General features: G+C 46.5%; 1 protein-coding gene across 1 annotated transcript in view; it reads left to right on the top strand.

Annotated features, from left to right (window-relative positions):
• The first annotated feature begins 8,181 nt into the window (after positions 1-8,181).
• AHR (aryl hydrocarbon receptor) overlaps positions 8,182-15,091 on the top strand; it is a 74,221-nt gene continuing 67,311 nt past the window's right edge. The window contains exon 1 of the mRNA XM_029070839.2: positions 8,182-8,365. Coding sequence (XP_028926672.1) covers positions 8,307-8,365 — 59 coding nt within the window. The 5' untranslated portion in view covers positions 8,182-8,306. The remainder of the gene's footprint in view (positions 8,366-15,091) is intronic.

The following is a 15,091-nucleotide window of genomic DNA, read 5'->3' as shown; positions in this document are numbered from 1 at the left end:
ACACGGGTCTATGACTGCTAGCATCAGGATGAAGGTTAACGTAGGCTTGCTGGAAGTAGAAACATGGCCAAGGTCACATTTTTAGGGGAGAAAATTTCTCTCCCCGAACAAATTTTCCCCACAGGGACTCTGTTCATCGGATATTTATTGTAGGATTTCCATTATGAAACAGAATGGAGTTACTGTAACTTTAGAGAAAAGAAGCCTGTGAAATGATAAAACTATAGTATTTCATGATGATCTCATGACCCATTTTATGAAGCTGGCAAACCCTCGGTGAATTTCCTAGACATCTAATAAAGAGGTGTTTTCTCATCTGTGTCTTTTTCACCAGAAGCAAAATAATAAAATGACTAGGTGCCAAGGACTGGGCTAGATCCAAGATACTCAAATGATGAGTGTAGGGAGAGTGGGTACTTTAGTCCCATTTTACAGATGAGAAAATTAAGGCCAGAGAGATTAAGTGATGCCCTCAAGATGTCACACTGCAGTTCAGGGACAAAGCTGGGATTAGAACTCGGGATGCTTGTCTTCCGTACCCACACTCTTTCCACCAGGCCAAAACAGGAATCCACCAGGTCAATTTCAAAATCGCAAAAGTGATTAAAGGGAACGCTATTTGAATAGAAAATGCAGGTTTTATTTTTAACCATTTTGAGCCTTACCATAGCAAATCAAAGGCAATCGTGCAAAAAACAAACTGATGATAAAGGATTTTCGAAATCTAAGTATTTCGCCTTCCCATTCCTCTCGAAGTAGTGCCGCTGCTTTGGAAGCGGAGATGCCTTTCTAAAATACAAAATCCGAGCTGTAGTTAAATCTCGGTTTGTATAATAGTAACTAAGGAGAAAACCCCGATTTTGAGTCATAAACAGCTGTTCTCCGATTCCACAGAGGACAGAACAAGGGGAAATGAGTGTTACAGCAGGGGGTAATGGGATGGGGGGGAGGGGGAATTTTTGAAATTGGAATGGTCAATCCCCATCGGATCGAAGGGATCTGTATGTGGCCCCGCTGGAGATAGGGATGGACGTGGCGGCCTTAAGCAAGAGCAGGAGGAAGCCGGGGCAGAACGGAAGATCCGGGGGTGCCCAAGGGGATCCGGGACCCCTCGAGGTGGCCTCAAGGTAGAGGTCGAAGTGGTGAAGGCACATGAGCAGCAAGAGAAGACAGGTTTGATGATGGGGATGAGTAGCAAGGAGCAGCTTCTGGAGGGCGATAGTATTTACCAATAGTATTGTACTCACCCAACTTGTCAGCTGCGTGACTGTGGGCAAGTCACTTCACTTCTCTGTGCCTCAGTTACCTCATCTGTAAAATGGGGATTAAGTTTGTGAGCCTCACGTGGGACAACCTGATGACCCTGTATAATAATAATAATAACAATAATAATATTGGTATTTGTAAAATGCTTACTATGTGCAGAGCACTGTTCTAAGCGCTGGGGTAGATACAGGCTAATCAAGTTGTCCCACATGAGGCGCACAGTTAATCCCCATTTTACAGGTGAGGTAACTGAGTCATAGAGAAGTGAAGTGACTTGCCCACAGTGACACAGCTGACAAGTGGCAGAGCAGGGATTCGAACCCTTGACCTCTGACTCCCAAGCCCAGGCTCTTTCCATTGGGCCACACTGCTTCTCTATCTACCCCAGCGCTTAGAACAGTTAAGCTCTTAACAAATACCAACATTATTATTATTATTAGTGTAGTGAACACAGTAAGTGCTCAGTAACAATAATAATAATAATAATGAATAAAACTGTGGTATTTAAGTGTTTACTATGTGCCAAGCATCTACTATGTACTCTGTACTTACTTTGTATTAAGCGCTGACGGGGACACAAGTAAACCGAGTTGCCCGCAGTCCTTTCCCTCAAGGGGTTTACAGTCTCAATCTCCATTTTACAGATGAGGTCACTGAGGCCCAGAGAAGAGAAGCCCGTTGTTGGGTAGGGATTGTCTCTATCTGTTGCCGAATTGTACTTTCCAAGCATTTAGTACAGTGTTCTGCACACAGGAAGCGCTCAATAAATACGACTGACTGACTGAATGAATGAATGAATGAGTGACTAGCCCAAGGTCACCCAACAGACAGTTGTGAAGAGAACATGGGAAGAGCCAGGGAACGAACAGCGTCACTGTGCCTGATGCCATAGAGAAGCAGCGTGGCTCAGTGGAAAGAGCACAGACTTGGGAGTCAGAGGTCGTGGGTTCCAATCCCGGCTCGGCCACTCATCAGCTGTGTGACTTTGGGCAAGTCACTTCACTTCTCTGGATCTCAGTTACCTCATCTGGAAAATGGGGATTAAGACCGTGAGCCCCACGTGGGACAACCTGATTACCTTGTATCTTCCCAGCACTTAGAACAGAGCTTGGCACATAGTAAGTGCTTAACAAATACCAAAATTATTGTTATTATCTAATGCTTGTAGATCCCACTGATTGACTGATAGATTAGGCGATGAGGCTGGAGCCGATGAGGAGAGGTTTGGAAACCAGGAGGGGACAAGGTGATTGTAAGGTCCTTATGGGATTGGGATTGTGTCTTCTTTTGTCCTACCTCAAGTGCTTGGAAATTGCTCTGCACAGAGTAAGCGTAGCTCAATGGAAAGAGCCAGGGTTTGGCAGTCAGAGGTCACGGGTTCTAATCCCGGCTCTGCCACTTGTCAGCTGTGTGACTTGGGGCAAGTCACTTAACTTCTCGGTGCCTCAGTGACCTCATCTGTAAAATGGGGATTAAGACTGTGAGCCTCACGTGGGACAACCTGATTACCCTGTATCTCCGTCGAACAGTGCTCCGCACATATTAAGCGCTTAACAAATACCAACATTATTAGCTTAGTTTTGGTCTTGCACTCTTACTCCTGAAGTGCTCTCACATTATTTACCTCACTTTTTGTGGAAAGAGCCCGGCCTTGGGAGTCAGAGGTCATGGGTTCGAATCCCGGCTTCCACCACTTGTCGGCTGTGTGACTGTGGGCAAATCACTTAACTTCTCTGGGCCACAGTGACCTCATCTGGAAAATGGGGATTAAGACTGTGAGCCTCACTTTAGGACAACCTGATTACCCTGTATCTACCCCAGCATTTAGAACAGTGCTCTGCACATAGTAAGCGCTTAAATACCAACATTATTATTGAGAAGCAGCGTGGCTCAGCGGAAAGAGCCCGGGCTTCGGAGTCAGAGGTCATGGGTTCGAATCCCGGCTCTGCCACTTGTCAGCTGTGTGACTGTGGGCAAGTCACTTCACTTCTCTGGGCCTCAGTTACCTCATCTGTAAAATGAGGATTAAGACTGTGAGCCTCACGTGGGACAACCTGATTACCCTGTATCTCCCCCAGCGCTTAGAACAGTGCTCTGCACATAGTAAGCACTTAACAAATACCAACATTATTATCCCAATTAGGAGGAGGTGTGAGAAAATCATTTGCGATATTAAGGTTTCCAGTGAGGAGGTATGGATCTGAAAGCTGGACAGTGAGAAAACAATAGAAAGAACATCAATTCTTTTGAAATGTGGTGGTGGAGAAGGCGTCCGTAAATACCACGCACTGCCCGAGAAACAAAGGAATGGATTGGGGAGCAAATTAAACCGAAGTGGTTTTTGGAAGGCCGAATGACTCGATTTAGAGTAGCGTATTTTGGACCCATAATCAGAGGACTAATTCTCTGGAGAAGACACTAACGCTAGGAAAATTCCAGGGAAAAGGGGAAAGAGGCAGACCGACTGCTAGATGGACAGAGGCCATAACGACGATAACGGAAGAACCGTTAGAAAGGCGGTGGATTATGGCAGAGGACGGGACGTTCTGAAGAAAGTAACTCCATGAATCAGAAACGACTCGGCACTTAATGAATAATTCGTCAAGCGCTTACTACGTGTCAAGCACTGTTCTAAGCGCCGGGCAGTGTGCTAAGTACCCATTTCCCATGTTCTGGAGAAAGAACATTTCCCATGTTCTGGAGGAAGAACATTTCCCATGTTCTGGAGAAGGAATATCTATGAATCGGAAACAACTCGACGAACCCTAATAATAATAATTTGCTAAGAGCTTACCATGCGCCAAGCACTGTTCTAAGTGTTGGGCACTGTTCTAAGCACCCATTTCCTCATCTGTAAAATGGAGACTCAAGGGGTGCTCTCCCTTCCACTAAGCCTGGGAGCTTCTTCACGGGGGGCAGCGTCTGTGTCCAACCCCATTGTCCTGTATCTACCTCGGCGCTTACTACAGTGGTTGGCCCAGGGTAAGCGCTTAACGGATAGCACAATTAGTGGTCTTCCTTTGGGAGCGCGAGCCAGGTGTGGGGCGTGAAACGTGAGCTCATCTCCTCCAGGAGGCCTTCCCACACAGAACCCTCCCTTTCCCTCTGCTCCTTCTCCCCATTGCCCCGACTCCCTCCCTCTGTTCTACCTGGTGCTAAGAGAAGCAGCGTTTCTCGGTGGAAAGAGCCCGGGCTTGGGAGTCAGAAGTCATGGGTTCTAATCCCGGCTCCGCCACTTGTCAGCTGTGTGACTTTGGACAAGTAAATTCACTTCTCTGTGTCTCAGCTACCTCATCTGTAAAATAGGGATCAAAACTGTGAGCCCCAAGTGGGGCAACCTGATCACCTTGTATCCCCCCAGCGCATAGAACAGTGCTTTGCACATAGTAGGCGCTTAACAAATGCCATCATTATTATTACCCCCTCCCCTCCCCACAGCACTTGTATATATACGTACATATTTATTAATCCCACATTAATCTAATCCCGCCTCCGCCGCTTGTCAGCAATGAGACTTTGGGCAAGTCACTTCACTTCTCTGTGCCTCAGTTGCCTCATCTGTAAAATGAGGATTAAGACTGTGAGCCCCACGGGGGACAACCTGATTACCTTGTATCTACCCCAGTGCTTAGAACAGTGCTTGGCACATAGCCAGTGCTTAACAAATACCAGCATAATTATTATTATTATAGCGAAGCAGCGTGGCTCAGTGGAAAGAGCCAGGCCTTGGGTGTCAGAGGTTGTGGGTTCTAATCTCGGCTCTGCCGCTTGGCAGCTGTGTGACCTTGGGCAAGTCACTTCACTTCTCCGGGCCTCAGTTCCCTCATCTGTATAGCAGTGTGGCTAGAGAAGCAGCGTGGCTCAGTGGAAAGAGCACAGGCTTAGGAGTCAGAGGTCGTGGGTTCCAATCCTGGCTCCGCCACCTGTAAGCTGTGTGGCTTTGGGCAAGTCACTTGACTTCTCGGTGCCTCAGTTACCTCATCTGTAAAATGGGGATTAAGACTGTGAGCCCCAAGTAGGACAACCTGATTACCCTGTATCTATCCTAATGCTTAGAACAGTGCTCGGCACATAGTAAGTGCTTAACAAATACCAACATTATTATTATTATTTAAGGGGGATGAAGACTGTGAGCTCCACGTGGGACAACCCCTCCCCACCCCATCCTCTGCTCCTCCCACTCTCCCCTCCTCCTTCGCCTCAGCACTGTGTTCATTTATAGATATTATTTATTACCCTATTGATTTTGTTAATGAGGTGTACATCCCCTTGATTCTATTTATCATGATAATGTTGTCTTGTTTTCATTTCGTTCTGTTTGGCTCTGCCGTCTGTCTCCCCCTATTAGACTGTGAGCCTGTCATTGGGCAGGGATTATCTCTATCTGTTGCCTAATTATACATTCCAAGCGCTTAGTACAGTGTTCTGCATATAGTAAGCACTCAATAAATACCATTGATTCAATGAATGAACAACCTGATGACCTTGTATTCCCCCCTCCCCAGTGCTTAGAACAGTGCTCGGCACATAGTAAGCGCTTAACAAATACCGACATCATGATTATTATTACTCTATTTATTTTATTAATGATCTGTATGCAGAAGCAGCGTGGCTCAGTGGAAAGAGCATGGGCTTTGGAGTCAGGGCTCATGAGTTCGAATCCCAGCTCTGCCACTTGTCAGCTGTGTGACTGTGGGCAAGTCACTTAACTTCTCTGTGCCTCAGTTCCCTCATCTGTAAAATGGGGATTAAGACTGTGAGCCCCACGTGGGACAACCTGATTCCCCTATGTCTACCCCAGTGCTTAGAACAGTGCTCGGCACATAGTAAGCGCTTAACAAATACCAACATTATCTATAATTCTATTTATCTATTTTGATGGTAGTGAGGCCTGTCTACTTGTGTTGTTTTGTTGCCTGTCTCCCTTTTCTAGACCGTGAGCCCACTGTGGGGTAGGGCGACTGTCTCTGTGTGAGCCCAATTGTACTTTCCAAGTGCTTAGTACAGTCCTCTGCCCCCAGAAAGAGCTCAATAAATACTAGTGAATGAACGAACAACCTGATGACCTTGTATTCCCCCCCACCCCAGCGCTTAGAACAGTGCTCGGCACATAGTAAGCGCTTAACAAATACCGACATCATGATTACTATTACTCTATTAATTTTATTAACGATCTGTATGCATCTGTAATTGTATTTATGTATTTTGATGGTAGTGAGGCCCGTCAACTTGTGTTGTCTTGTTGCCTGTCTCCCTTTTCTAGACTGTGAGCCCTCGGTGGGGTAGGGGGATTGTCTCTCTCTGAGCCCAATTGTAATAATAATAATAATGTTGGTATTTGTTAAGCGCTTACTATGTGCCGAGCACTGTTCTAAGCGCTGGGGTAGACACAGGGGAATCAGGTTGTCCCACGTGGGGTTCACAGTCTTAATCCCCATTTTACAGATGAGGGAACTGAGGCACAGAGAAGTGAAGTGACTCGCCCACAGTCACACAGCCGACAAGTGGCAGAGCTGGGATTCGAACTCATGAGCCCTGACTCCAAAGCCCGTGCTCTTTCCACTGAGCCACGCTAATTGTACTTTCCAGGCGCTTAGTACAGTGCTCTGCCCTCAGAAAGAGCTCAATAAATACTATTGAATGAATGAACAACCTGATGACCTTGTATCCCCCCCACCCCCTCAGCGCTTAGAACAGTGCTCGGCACATAGTAAGCGCTTAACAAATACCGACATCGTGATTATTCTTACTCTATTTTATTAATGACATGTATACATCTAGAGAAGCAGCGTGGCTCAGTGGCAAGAGCCCGGGCTTGGGAGTCAGAGGTCATGGGTTCGAATCCCGGCTCTGCCCCTTTGTCAGCTGTGTGACCGTGGGCGAGTCACTTCACTTCTCTGGGCCTCAGTTCCCTCATCTGGAAAATGGGGATGAAGACTGGGAGCCTCATGTGGGACAACCTGATGACCCCGTATCTCCCCCAGCGCTTAGAACAGTGCTCGGCACAGAGTAAGCGCTTAACAAATACCAACATTATTATTCTTACTCTGAATCTCCCCCAGCGCTTAGAACAGTGCTCTACGTATAGTAAGCGCTTAACAGATACCAACATCATTTTTATTATTATTATTATTACTATTATTATCATTCTATTATCTATTTTGATGGTCATGAGGTCTATTTATTTTGTTTTGTTGCCGGTCTCCCCTATCTAGACCGTGAGCCCTTTGTGGGGTAGAGGTTGTGCCTATCTGACCCCAGTTGTACTTTCCAGGTGCTTAGTACAGTGCTCTGCCCACAGAAAGAGCTCAATAAATAGCTTTGAATGAGTGAATGAATGAATGAGTGAATGAATGAATGAATGATTGAGGCGGGAGGTGATTGACAGTTGAGGCTCAGGGCGGCGGGAGAGAGGCGCCAACGGCGTGCCGTGACGTCATCACGCCACCAGGCGGCGCCGGAGGGGGGCGGGGGAGCGGCTGGGCCACCCTGCGCAGGCGCACTGGGTGAGGCCGTGGGGACGGGGGGCGGGGAGATCCCCACAAGGGGCGGGGCCACCGCAGGCTTGAGCCGGGGTGATTCGAAGGGGCGGGGCCTTCCCTTGAGGGGCGTGGCCGGGGAGAAGGGGGCGTGGTCGTCGGGGGCACGGGAGGAGGCGATTGGCCGGAGGCGTGGCCGTGGTGACGGGGGCGGGGTCGCCCGGGGCACGGGAGGTGGTGATTGGACGGGGGCGGGGCCGTGGGGACGGGGGCGGGGCCGACCGAGGCTCGGGAGGAGGTGATTGGTCGGAGGCGTGGCCGTGGAGACGGGGGCGGGGTCACCCGAGGCTCGGGAGGAGGTGATTGGTCGGGGGCGTGGCCATGGAGACGGGGGCGTGGCCGCGGGGAAGGCGGGGGCGGTGTCGGCGGCGCCTTTGAGAGCGGGCTGGTCCTTGGAGCGGAGCGCACCGCACAGCACCGCACCTCCTCTCCTCCCGCCTCACCTGCGCCAGCACGAGCCGGAGCGGGGCACCCCCGGACGGCCGGCCGAGCGTCCGCACAATGAATAACACCAACGTGACCTATGCCTGCCGCAAGAGACGGAAACCCGTGCAGAAAACGTAAGTGTCCCCCCCCTCCCCCCCCCAGCAGGGGCAGGAGCCCACCTGCAGCGTTTCGAACTCGGGCCTGGGAGTCGGAGGTCCTGGGTTCGAATCCCCCGCTCCGCCACTTGTCAGCCGGGTGACCTTGGGCAAGTGGCTTCACTTCTCCGGGCCTCAGTGACCTCAACTGGAAAATGGGGAGGGAGGCCGGGAGCCCCACGGGGCGACAGGGACGGCGGCCAACTTGATCTGCTTGGATTCACCCCAGCGTTTCGCACAGTGCCTGACACGTAGTTAAGCGCTTGGCAAATGCCATTATCGTCGTCACCGGCCAGGGGCAGGGACATGCATCGGGCAGGAGCAGCGGCATGCACCGGGCAGGAAAGGGGCATGCACGCGACATGCACCGGGCAGGGGCACGCACCGGGAATGCACCGGGCAGGGTCAGGGGTATGCACAGGGAATGCACCGGGCAGGGTCAGGGGTATGCACAGGGAATGCACCGGGCAGGGTCAGGGGCGTGCACAGGGAATGCACCGGGCAGGGGCATGCACAAGGAATGCACCGGGCAGGGTCTGGGGTATGCACAAGGAATGCACCGGGCAGGGTCAGGGGCATGCACAGGAAATGGACAGGATCAGGGGCATACACAGGGAATGCACCGGGCAGGGTCAGGGGCATGCACAGGAAATGCACCGGACAGGATCAGGGGCATGCACATGGAATGCACCGGGCAGGGTTAGGGGCACGCCCAAATAATGCACCGGGCAGAGTCTGGGGTATGCACAAGGAATGCACCGGGCAGGGTCAGGGGAATGCACCGGGCAGGGTCAGGGGCATGCACAGGGAATGCACCGGGCAGGGTCAGGGGCATGCACAAGGAATGCACCGGGCAGGGTCAGGGGCATGCACAGGGAATGCACCGGGCAGGGTCAGGGGCATGCACAAGGAATGCACCGGACAGGGTCAGGGGCATGCATAGGGAATGCACCGGGCAGGGTCAGGGGCATGCACAGGGAATGCATCGGGCAGGGTCGGGGCATGTACCTGCCCCTGGCAGGATCAGGGGCATGCACCGGGCAGGGAGGGCCTTGTCCGTGCCCCTCTGGAGCCCGGAGCTGGGCGGCGGCGGTCCTGGGGCAGACCCCCAACCCAACTCCTGAGCCCCCAGGTGGGCCCTGCCCTGCCCAGCCCTGCCCGCCGGGCCCGGAGGAGCAGGTCCTTTGCCAACCGCCCCTGCCCCCGTCACCCGCCCGCCTCCACCCGCTTTTTCAACCCAGCCGTATTTATTGAGCGCCCGCGCTGTCCGGAGCACCGCACTAAGCGCTCGGAAAGCCCTCGGCTGCAGTCGACAGAGACCATCCCCGCCCCCAAAGGGGTCACCGGCCAGGCCGGGGGGCGGCGGGGGGACACACAGCCATTAAAATAAAGTGTAAAAAACCATCAGTACAAATAAATAGAATTGAGAATTAAAGTTGAAATAGAATTGAAATAAATAGAATTAAAGATAGAGTGCTGGGGATAAGTAGAATTAAAGATAGAGTGCTGGGGATAAATACAATTAAAGATAGAGTGCTGGGAATATAGAGAATTAAAGATAGAGTGCTGGGAATAAATAGAATTAAAGATAGAGTGTTGGGGGCCGGGCACCTGGGGAAGAGCAGGGATTGTCTCTATTTGTTGCCGAATTGTACTTTCCAAGCGCTTAGTACAGTGCTCTGCACACGGGAAACGCTCAGTAAATACCATTGAATGAACGCATGAACCCAGACTTCCAACCAGCTCTACTTAATAAGCATATTATTAGTGTTCAGTTATGCATCTGCTGGAAAGGACAGGTCGCACCCCTTTTTCCTCCCCTGAAGAGGGTTCAGGTTCTTCTGACTCAAAAGGGACCGTCTTTGGCATGTACTGAACGCTTAGTACAGGGCTGCGCACCCAATAAGTGCTCAGTAAGTACGATGGACCGATTTTTCAGGTCCCTCTCCCCTGTTAGATCGGGGACTCCCTTAAGGATAGGGCTCGGGCCTACCAAATGGAGTGGACTCTCCCAAGCGCTTAGTACAGTGGCCTGCACACAGTAAGCGCGTCCTGGACCTAGTTGGTTCAGAGCTGTGCTTGCGGTTGGCAGCCTTCACCTATAAAACTAGGATATGGACAGTTTAATCAGGAGGAGGAATCGGTTTTATAATCAAAGAGAACATTTTGATGCCATGTGTTAAGCACTCACTATGTGCAGAGCACTGTTCTAGTGTCCTTGGGGTATGGGATTAAACCTTCTTTTTAAAAGTAGAGTCGCAGATACATTTATTGAGTTAAAGATCTGTTCGAGAGGATGGTAGAAATGATTGAGGTCAGAACTTTTCCTTAGAAAGGTGAATCTGAAGGAAGCAGTTTCCATTTTAAAAACGTTTTACGGTTGGGGTTCCTCCCGTATACTTTGCGTCTTCAGAGATCTTAATAAGAAGTAAGCTGGGAAATCTGAACTGACACCGGCCTGTGAGATGCTGCTATATTAAACACCCCTAATTAAAATAGCGTGTGCCACATTACATCACACTAAAAAGAAAGAAAAATATTCTTGGGTCCTCTCGCTGAGTCGATGACTTCCTGCTTATGGGATTAGTTCTGTGAATACGGGCAATAGCTGTTGCTATTTAAAAAAGAAAAGTTTATATTGGGCTTAAAAAATTCCTCATAAATTTTCAAATGTAAAAATATATTCAGTTTTGGCTTTGTACTTAGCGTAGGGCTGTGACCATTTTACGCTTTACACAACATGAAGCGTTTTCCACCGGTGTGCCTTTTTCTTCTTTTTTTTTTGAGGTCAGACATCTGAGAAAAGGTAATCAGAAAATCTGTAATACTAAATCTGCATTCGCAAGCATTTAAATGTTTACCAAATATGCAATTAAGAAACTTACATTAGTTCTGCAACTCACTAGGCTTAAGGGGAGTTTTTTCCTTTAAATCTGAAAATATTTACCAAAGTAAGCTTCAAACATGAAATGGGTTTTTATTGTCCTTGTACTCTTTTCAGCGTACAACCGAAAAATCCCTTTTGTGTATACTGCTTGGATTATCCTTTCACTTCCTCATTATGTATTACTCAGTTTTCTTTTCCTCCTTCCATTCCCATCTTAATAGTTGATTTGCTGTTGCTGATTAGTTTTTGATATGATTGGCATTTGAGCATTCAGATTCTAGACCGCTACCAAGTCTAAGTGAATCGATTCGTTCCTAAAAGAACCGGTGCTGTGTGCCTTCCTAAGAATTTAGAGGAAATGGTATCCAACTCATGGGTAGATCAAATGCAAGTAGCTTTTCACCCAAGTGATTAAATACATTTTTTATATATATATATATAATACATATGTGTAAATATAGTAATATATGTAAATATATATTTCTCAGAATATAGTTTTCATTTAAAGTATTTTTCAAATGGCTTGTTGCCGGGTGTGTGCCAAATACTATGCTTAAGATTTATCGCCCCCCCCCCGCCCCACATTTCCCTATTAGAGCCTGGAAAAACCTTTCTTCCATTTGCAAAATTTGTGGAACCACTCTGAAAATTAGTGGCGTAAATTGAGAAGACTCATCAGTATTGGATGAGAAAATGTTAGGTCAGTTAAGTTTTAATTGAGGCAATCAAGCCTAAATCGGACAACCTCGATAAAAGAGCTCTGAATTCTAGCATCCGACAGAGGCTAAATTCATTCCTGCTGCTACTGGGTGTTCTGTCTGCAAGTCAGATTAAATGTGCTAGGGGAAATGGGCATGTAATGGTTTATGACTGAAAACGTACAGTTGATGTCATTGTAATAGAAACTCTGACTAGAAACCTTGCACCAGCTTAAATGTGAAACCAGTCACTTCAGACCAAAGTGTATCTCTTATAAAACTCTGCAGGACAGCAAGTACCAAAGTACTATTACTGCTATTATTACTCTTGTAAACCCTAAACCTTATGGTGGCTTTTATTTGCATTCATTGAATAGTGTAAGCTCCCTCCAGTGGCTACTATAGCACTTGTATTGTTTTTCTTTAGTGAATGGAGACCGAATCAGATAATGGGCTTCTTTTTGTGAACCCCAGATACCTTAAAATAAAATTTAAAAAAATGAAAAATCTGGGTTGGCGGGGATTTTCAAAGACTCCTCATCCAGTCCTGGCACCCACTTTCAATCACGACCACACCTAAATTGAGACTCTACCCTGTTTTCAAAGACCTTCTGAGAAGATTGTTTCCACAATCCCCTTCAGTAATCCCTTCCATCTTTAACAATCTGTACTTTCAGTAGGGTCTTTCTTTTTTTCATAACCTCAATCCGCCTTGCTGCAGTTTTCTCTTGATCTAGCCTCAGTGGAAATTAAAAACAGCTTTTTTTTCCCCCATAGGTGTAGTCATGGGCCTAATAGGGTTGTTGAATTTCAGTAACATTTAGATGTACTTTCCCAAAGTACTGCTTTGTTCAGGAGATGCTTTCTATGTATTTTTGTCATATCAAAATTGCTAGAAAGAAAGTCCGTAGTCCTAGAACTTCAAAATCCAGGACCGAGTTGGTGAAAGTGTCTTGTAGTTTTCTGATATTTGGAATCATGGAATAAAAAAGATATTTGTAAAAATACCTCTTTTATCCATTCTTGGTGTACCCAACAAAAAAGTTTCCTTCTGTTGCGTCATTTCCTATAATCCCATTTTTATGTATGTTGTTCCCTCTTCAGAAGACTATAAACTCTTTTGGACTATAAGGTTGTTGTGGGCAGGGAATGTGTCTACCAGCCCTGTTGTATTCTCCCAAACTCTTAGTTTAGTACTCCGCACACAGTAAGCGCTCAATACATGCCGTGGATTGAGTAGGGCTGTCGTTTATCAAGTGGAGGCTTCGCTGTTCACAAAACATGAAAATAATAGATGATTTTGCTTCCAAAATACACCATGTCACCTCTTTTTAATGAATTTAACTCCACCCTTTGGTGAAGTTTACTCTTCTTTATTAGGAAGTGCCCCTTCCTTCCATTTTGAGGGGGGCAGAAATAGGAAATGTAAAGGCAGTTTACTTAGAGATGGCTGCCTCACAAGTCAGTGATTTTAGGTTTAGGAATTTTTACAGTGTGTTATGAAACCAGCTGGACCTCTGCCTCCATTCTGATGAAAGTTATTTATTTTTGATTAGTTATAAATGACGCCAACATTAAGATTCATGTACTTACACAAATAAAGGGATTCCTTAAGTCTATAATGAAACATATTCAAGGAGACTGATGTAAATCCTTTCCAAATAAGAAAATATCTGACAAACATCAACCTGACATGACATGAATTAAAAGAAAACCTGCTGTTCTTAAGGCATTCCTCTTTGTATAGATGTAGAAAAAGTATTTCTCAGATTATTACAGTGTCTCTTAAAAAGAGGATTTGTCATCTGCAGTTTTCCTCCCACTTCCCAGTAGGTTTTTTCAGTGATATAAGCAAGTGCCTTACAGTGTGAGCCAAGAGGCCCCTGAAATTCTTCTCCTCTTGCCATAGCATGATACTGATTTTTGTTGTTCTTTTATGTGTTATGTCTCTACCTTTTAGGCTGCTTCAGTGTTTTAGTGTTTCAAAACTCTTGGTGTGTCTTTCTCGGGTCCCTTTTGCCCCATTTTATAAGTCTCAGATTAAGAATCCCTTGAGGGCCAGGGACTGTGTTTAATGCCCACCCGTGATTTCATTCCCGGTGCACATTTATAGTGCCCTGCACAGAATAAACTTTTGACAGATATGATTATCATTACTACTATAGGTTGTAGCTCTTTATAAGTCAGTGCAAGCTAAAACACAAATTAGAGCTGTCACGGAAATCTTTGCTAGGGAAATAGTCTTCCAAATGCCCTGCAGAGAGTAAACTTTTGATAAATATGATTATCATTACTACTATAGTCTGTAGCTCTTTATGTCCCAGTGAAGGCTAAAACACAAATTAGAGCTGTCACAGAAACCTTTACTAGTGTAATAGTCTTCCAAATGGAAAAGCATTCTTCAATTTTATTCAGAAATATTACTCAAAAAGTGCTTATAATAGGTGCATTATTTACTTGCATTATTTGCTCACAACTTAGTACACTAAGTAAATAGAAAGCTAAAAACTGTGCTATCCTATCGCCATTTTTAGTAATTCATCACAGTGAAATTGCTTTTAAATCACACACCTGCTAAGTAGATTGGCAATTCTTTTAATGTAGTCATGTAAACACTTGCAAGTATCCACCGACACATGCGTAAGTGTACCATAACGTTTTTCTTCCTTTTCCCCTGATTTTTTAATTTCATAATCCTTTTGAAGCATATCAAATTCTTCTTCAACTTTGCATTAGCTACACTTGATAAAAATAACAAGGAATATGATTTTAAAGCAAATGAGAATATTGAAATGTTTACTGTCATATTCCATAGTTGGTAAAGCAGTAATGAGCAGTGCAGTAGTAGGGTGTGATGCTTCCAGTTTGTGATTTTTTTTTTTTTTTTTTCAATATGTTCATGAACATTTCCACTGAAGCAGTCATTTATGTTCTGAGATGCATGACTAAGGGAACGTGGCTAAATTAGAAACACAGGATCTTGTTTTACCCGATCGTCTTTAAACACTTTTGAAATTGAAGTAATTGAATACATTTACAGATGGTGGTCCAGAAAGCATATTTCATCTAATTTTTCCTCTGGCCTCTACAAACATATTATCGGGTTGATAGAAATGAGTA

This window comes from Ornithorhynchus anatinus, chromosome 8 (assembly GCF_004115215.2).
Source record: "Ornithorhynchus anatinus isolate Pmale09 chromosome 8, mOrnAna1.pri.v4, whole genome shotgun sequence".
NCBI lineage: Eukaryota > Metazoa > Chordata > Mammalia > Monotremata > Ornithorhynchidae > Ornithorhynchus > Ornithorhynchus anatinus.
The sequence above is the reverse complement of the archived record's forward strand: the minus strand, read 5'-3'. Positions and strand labels throughout refer to the sequence as shown.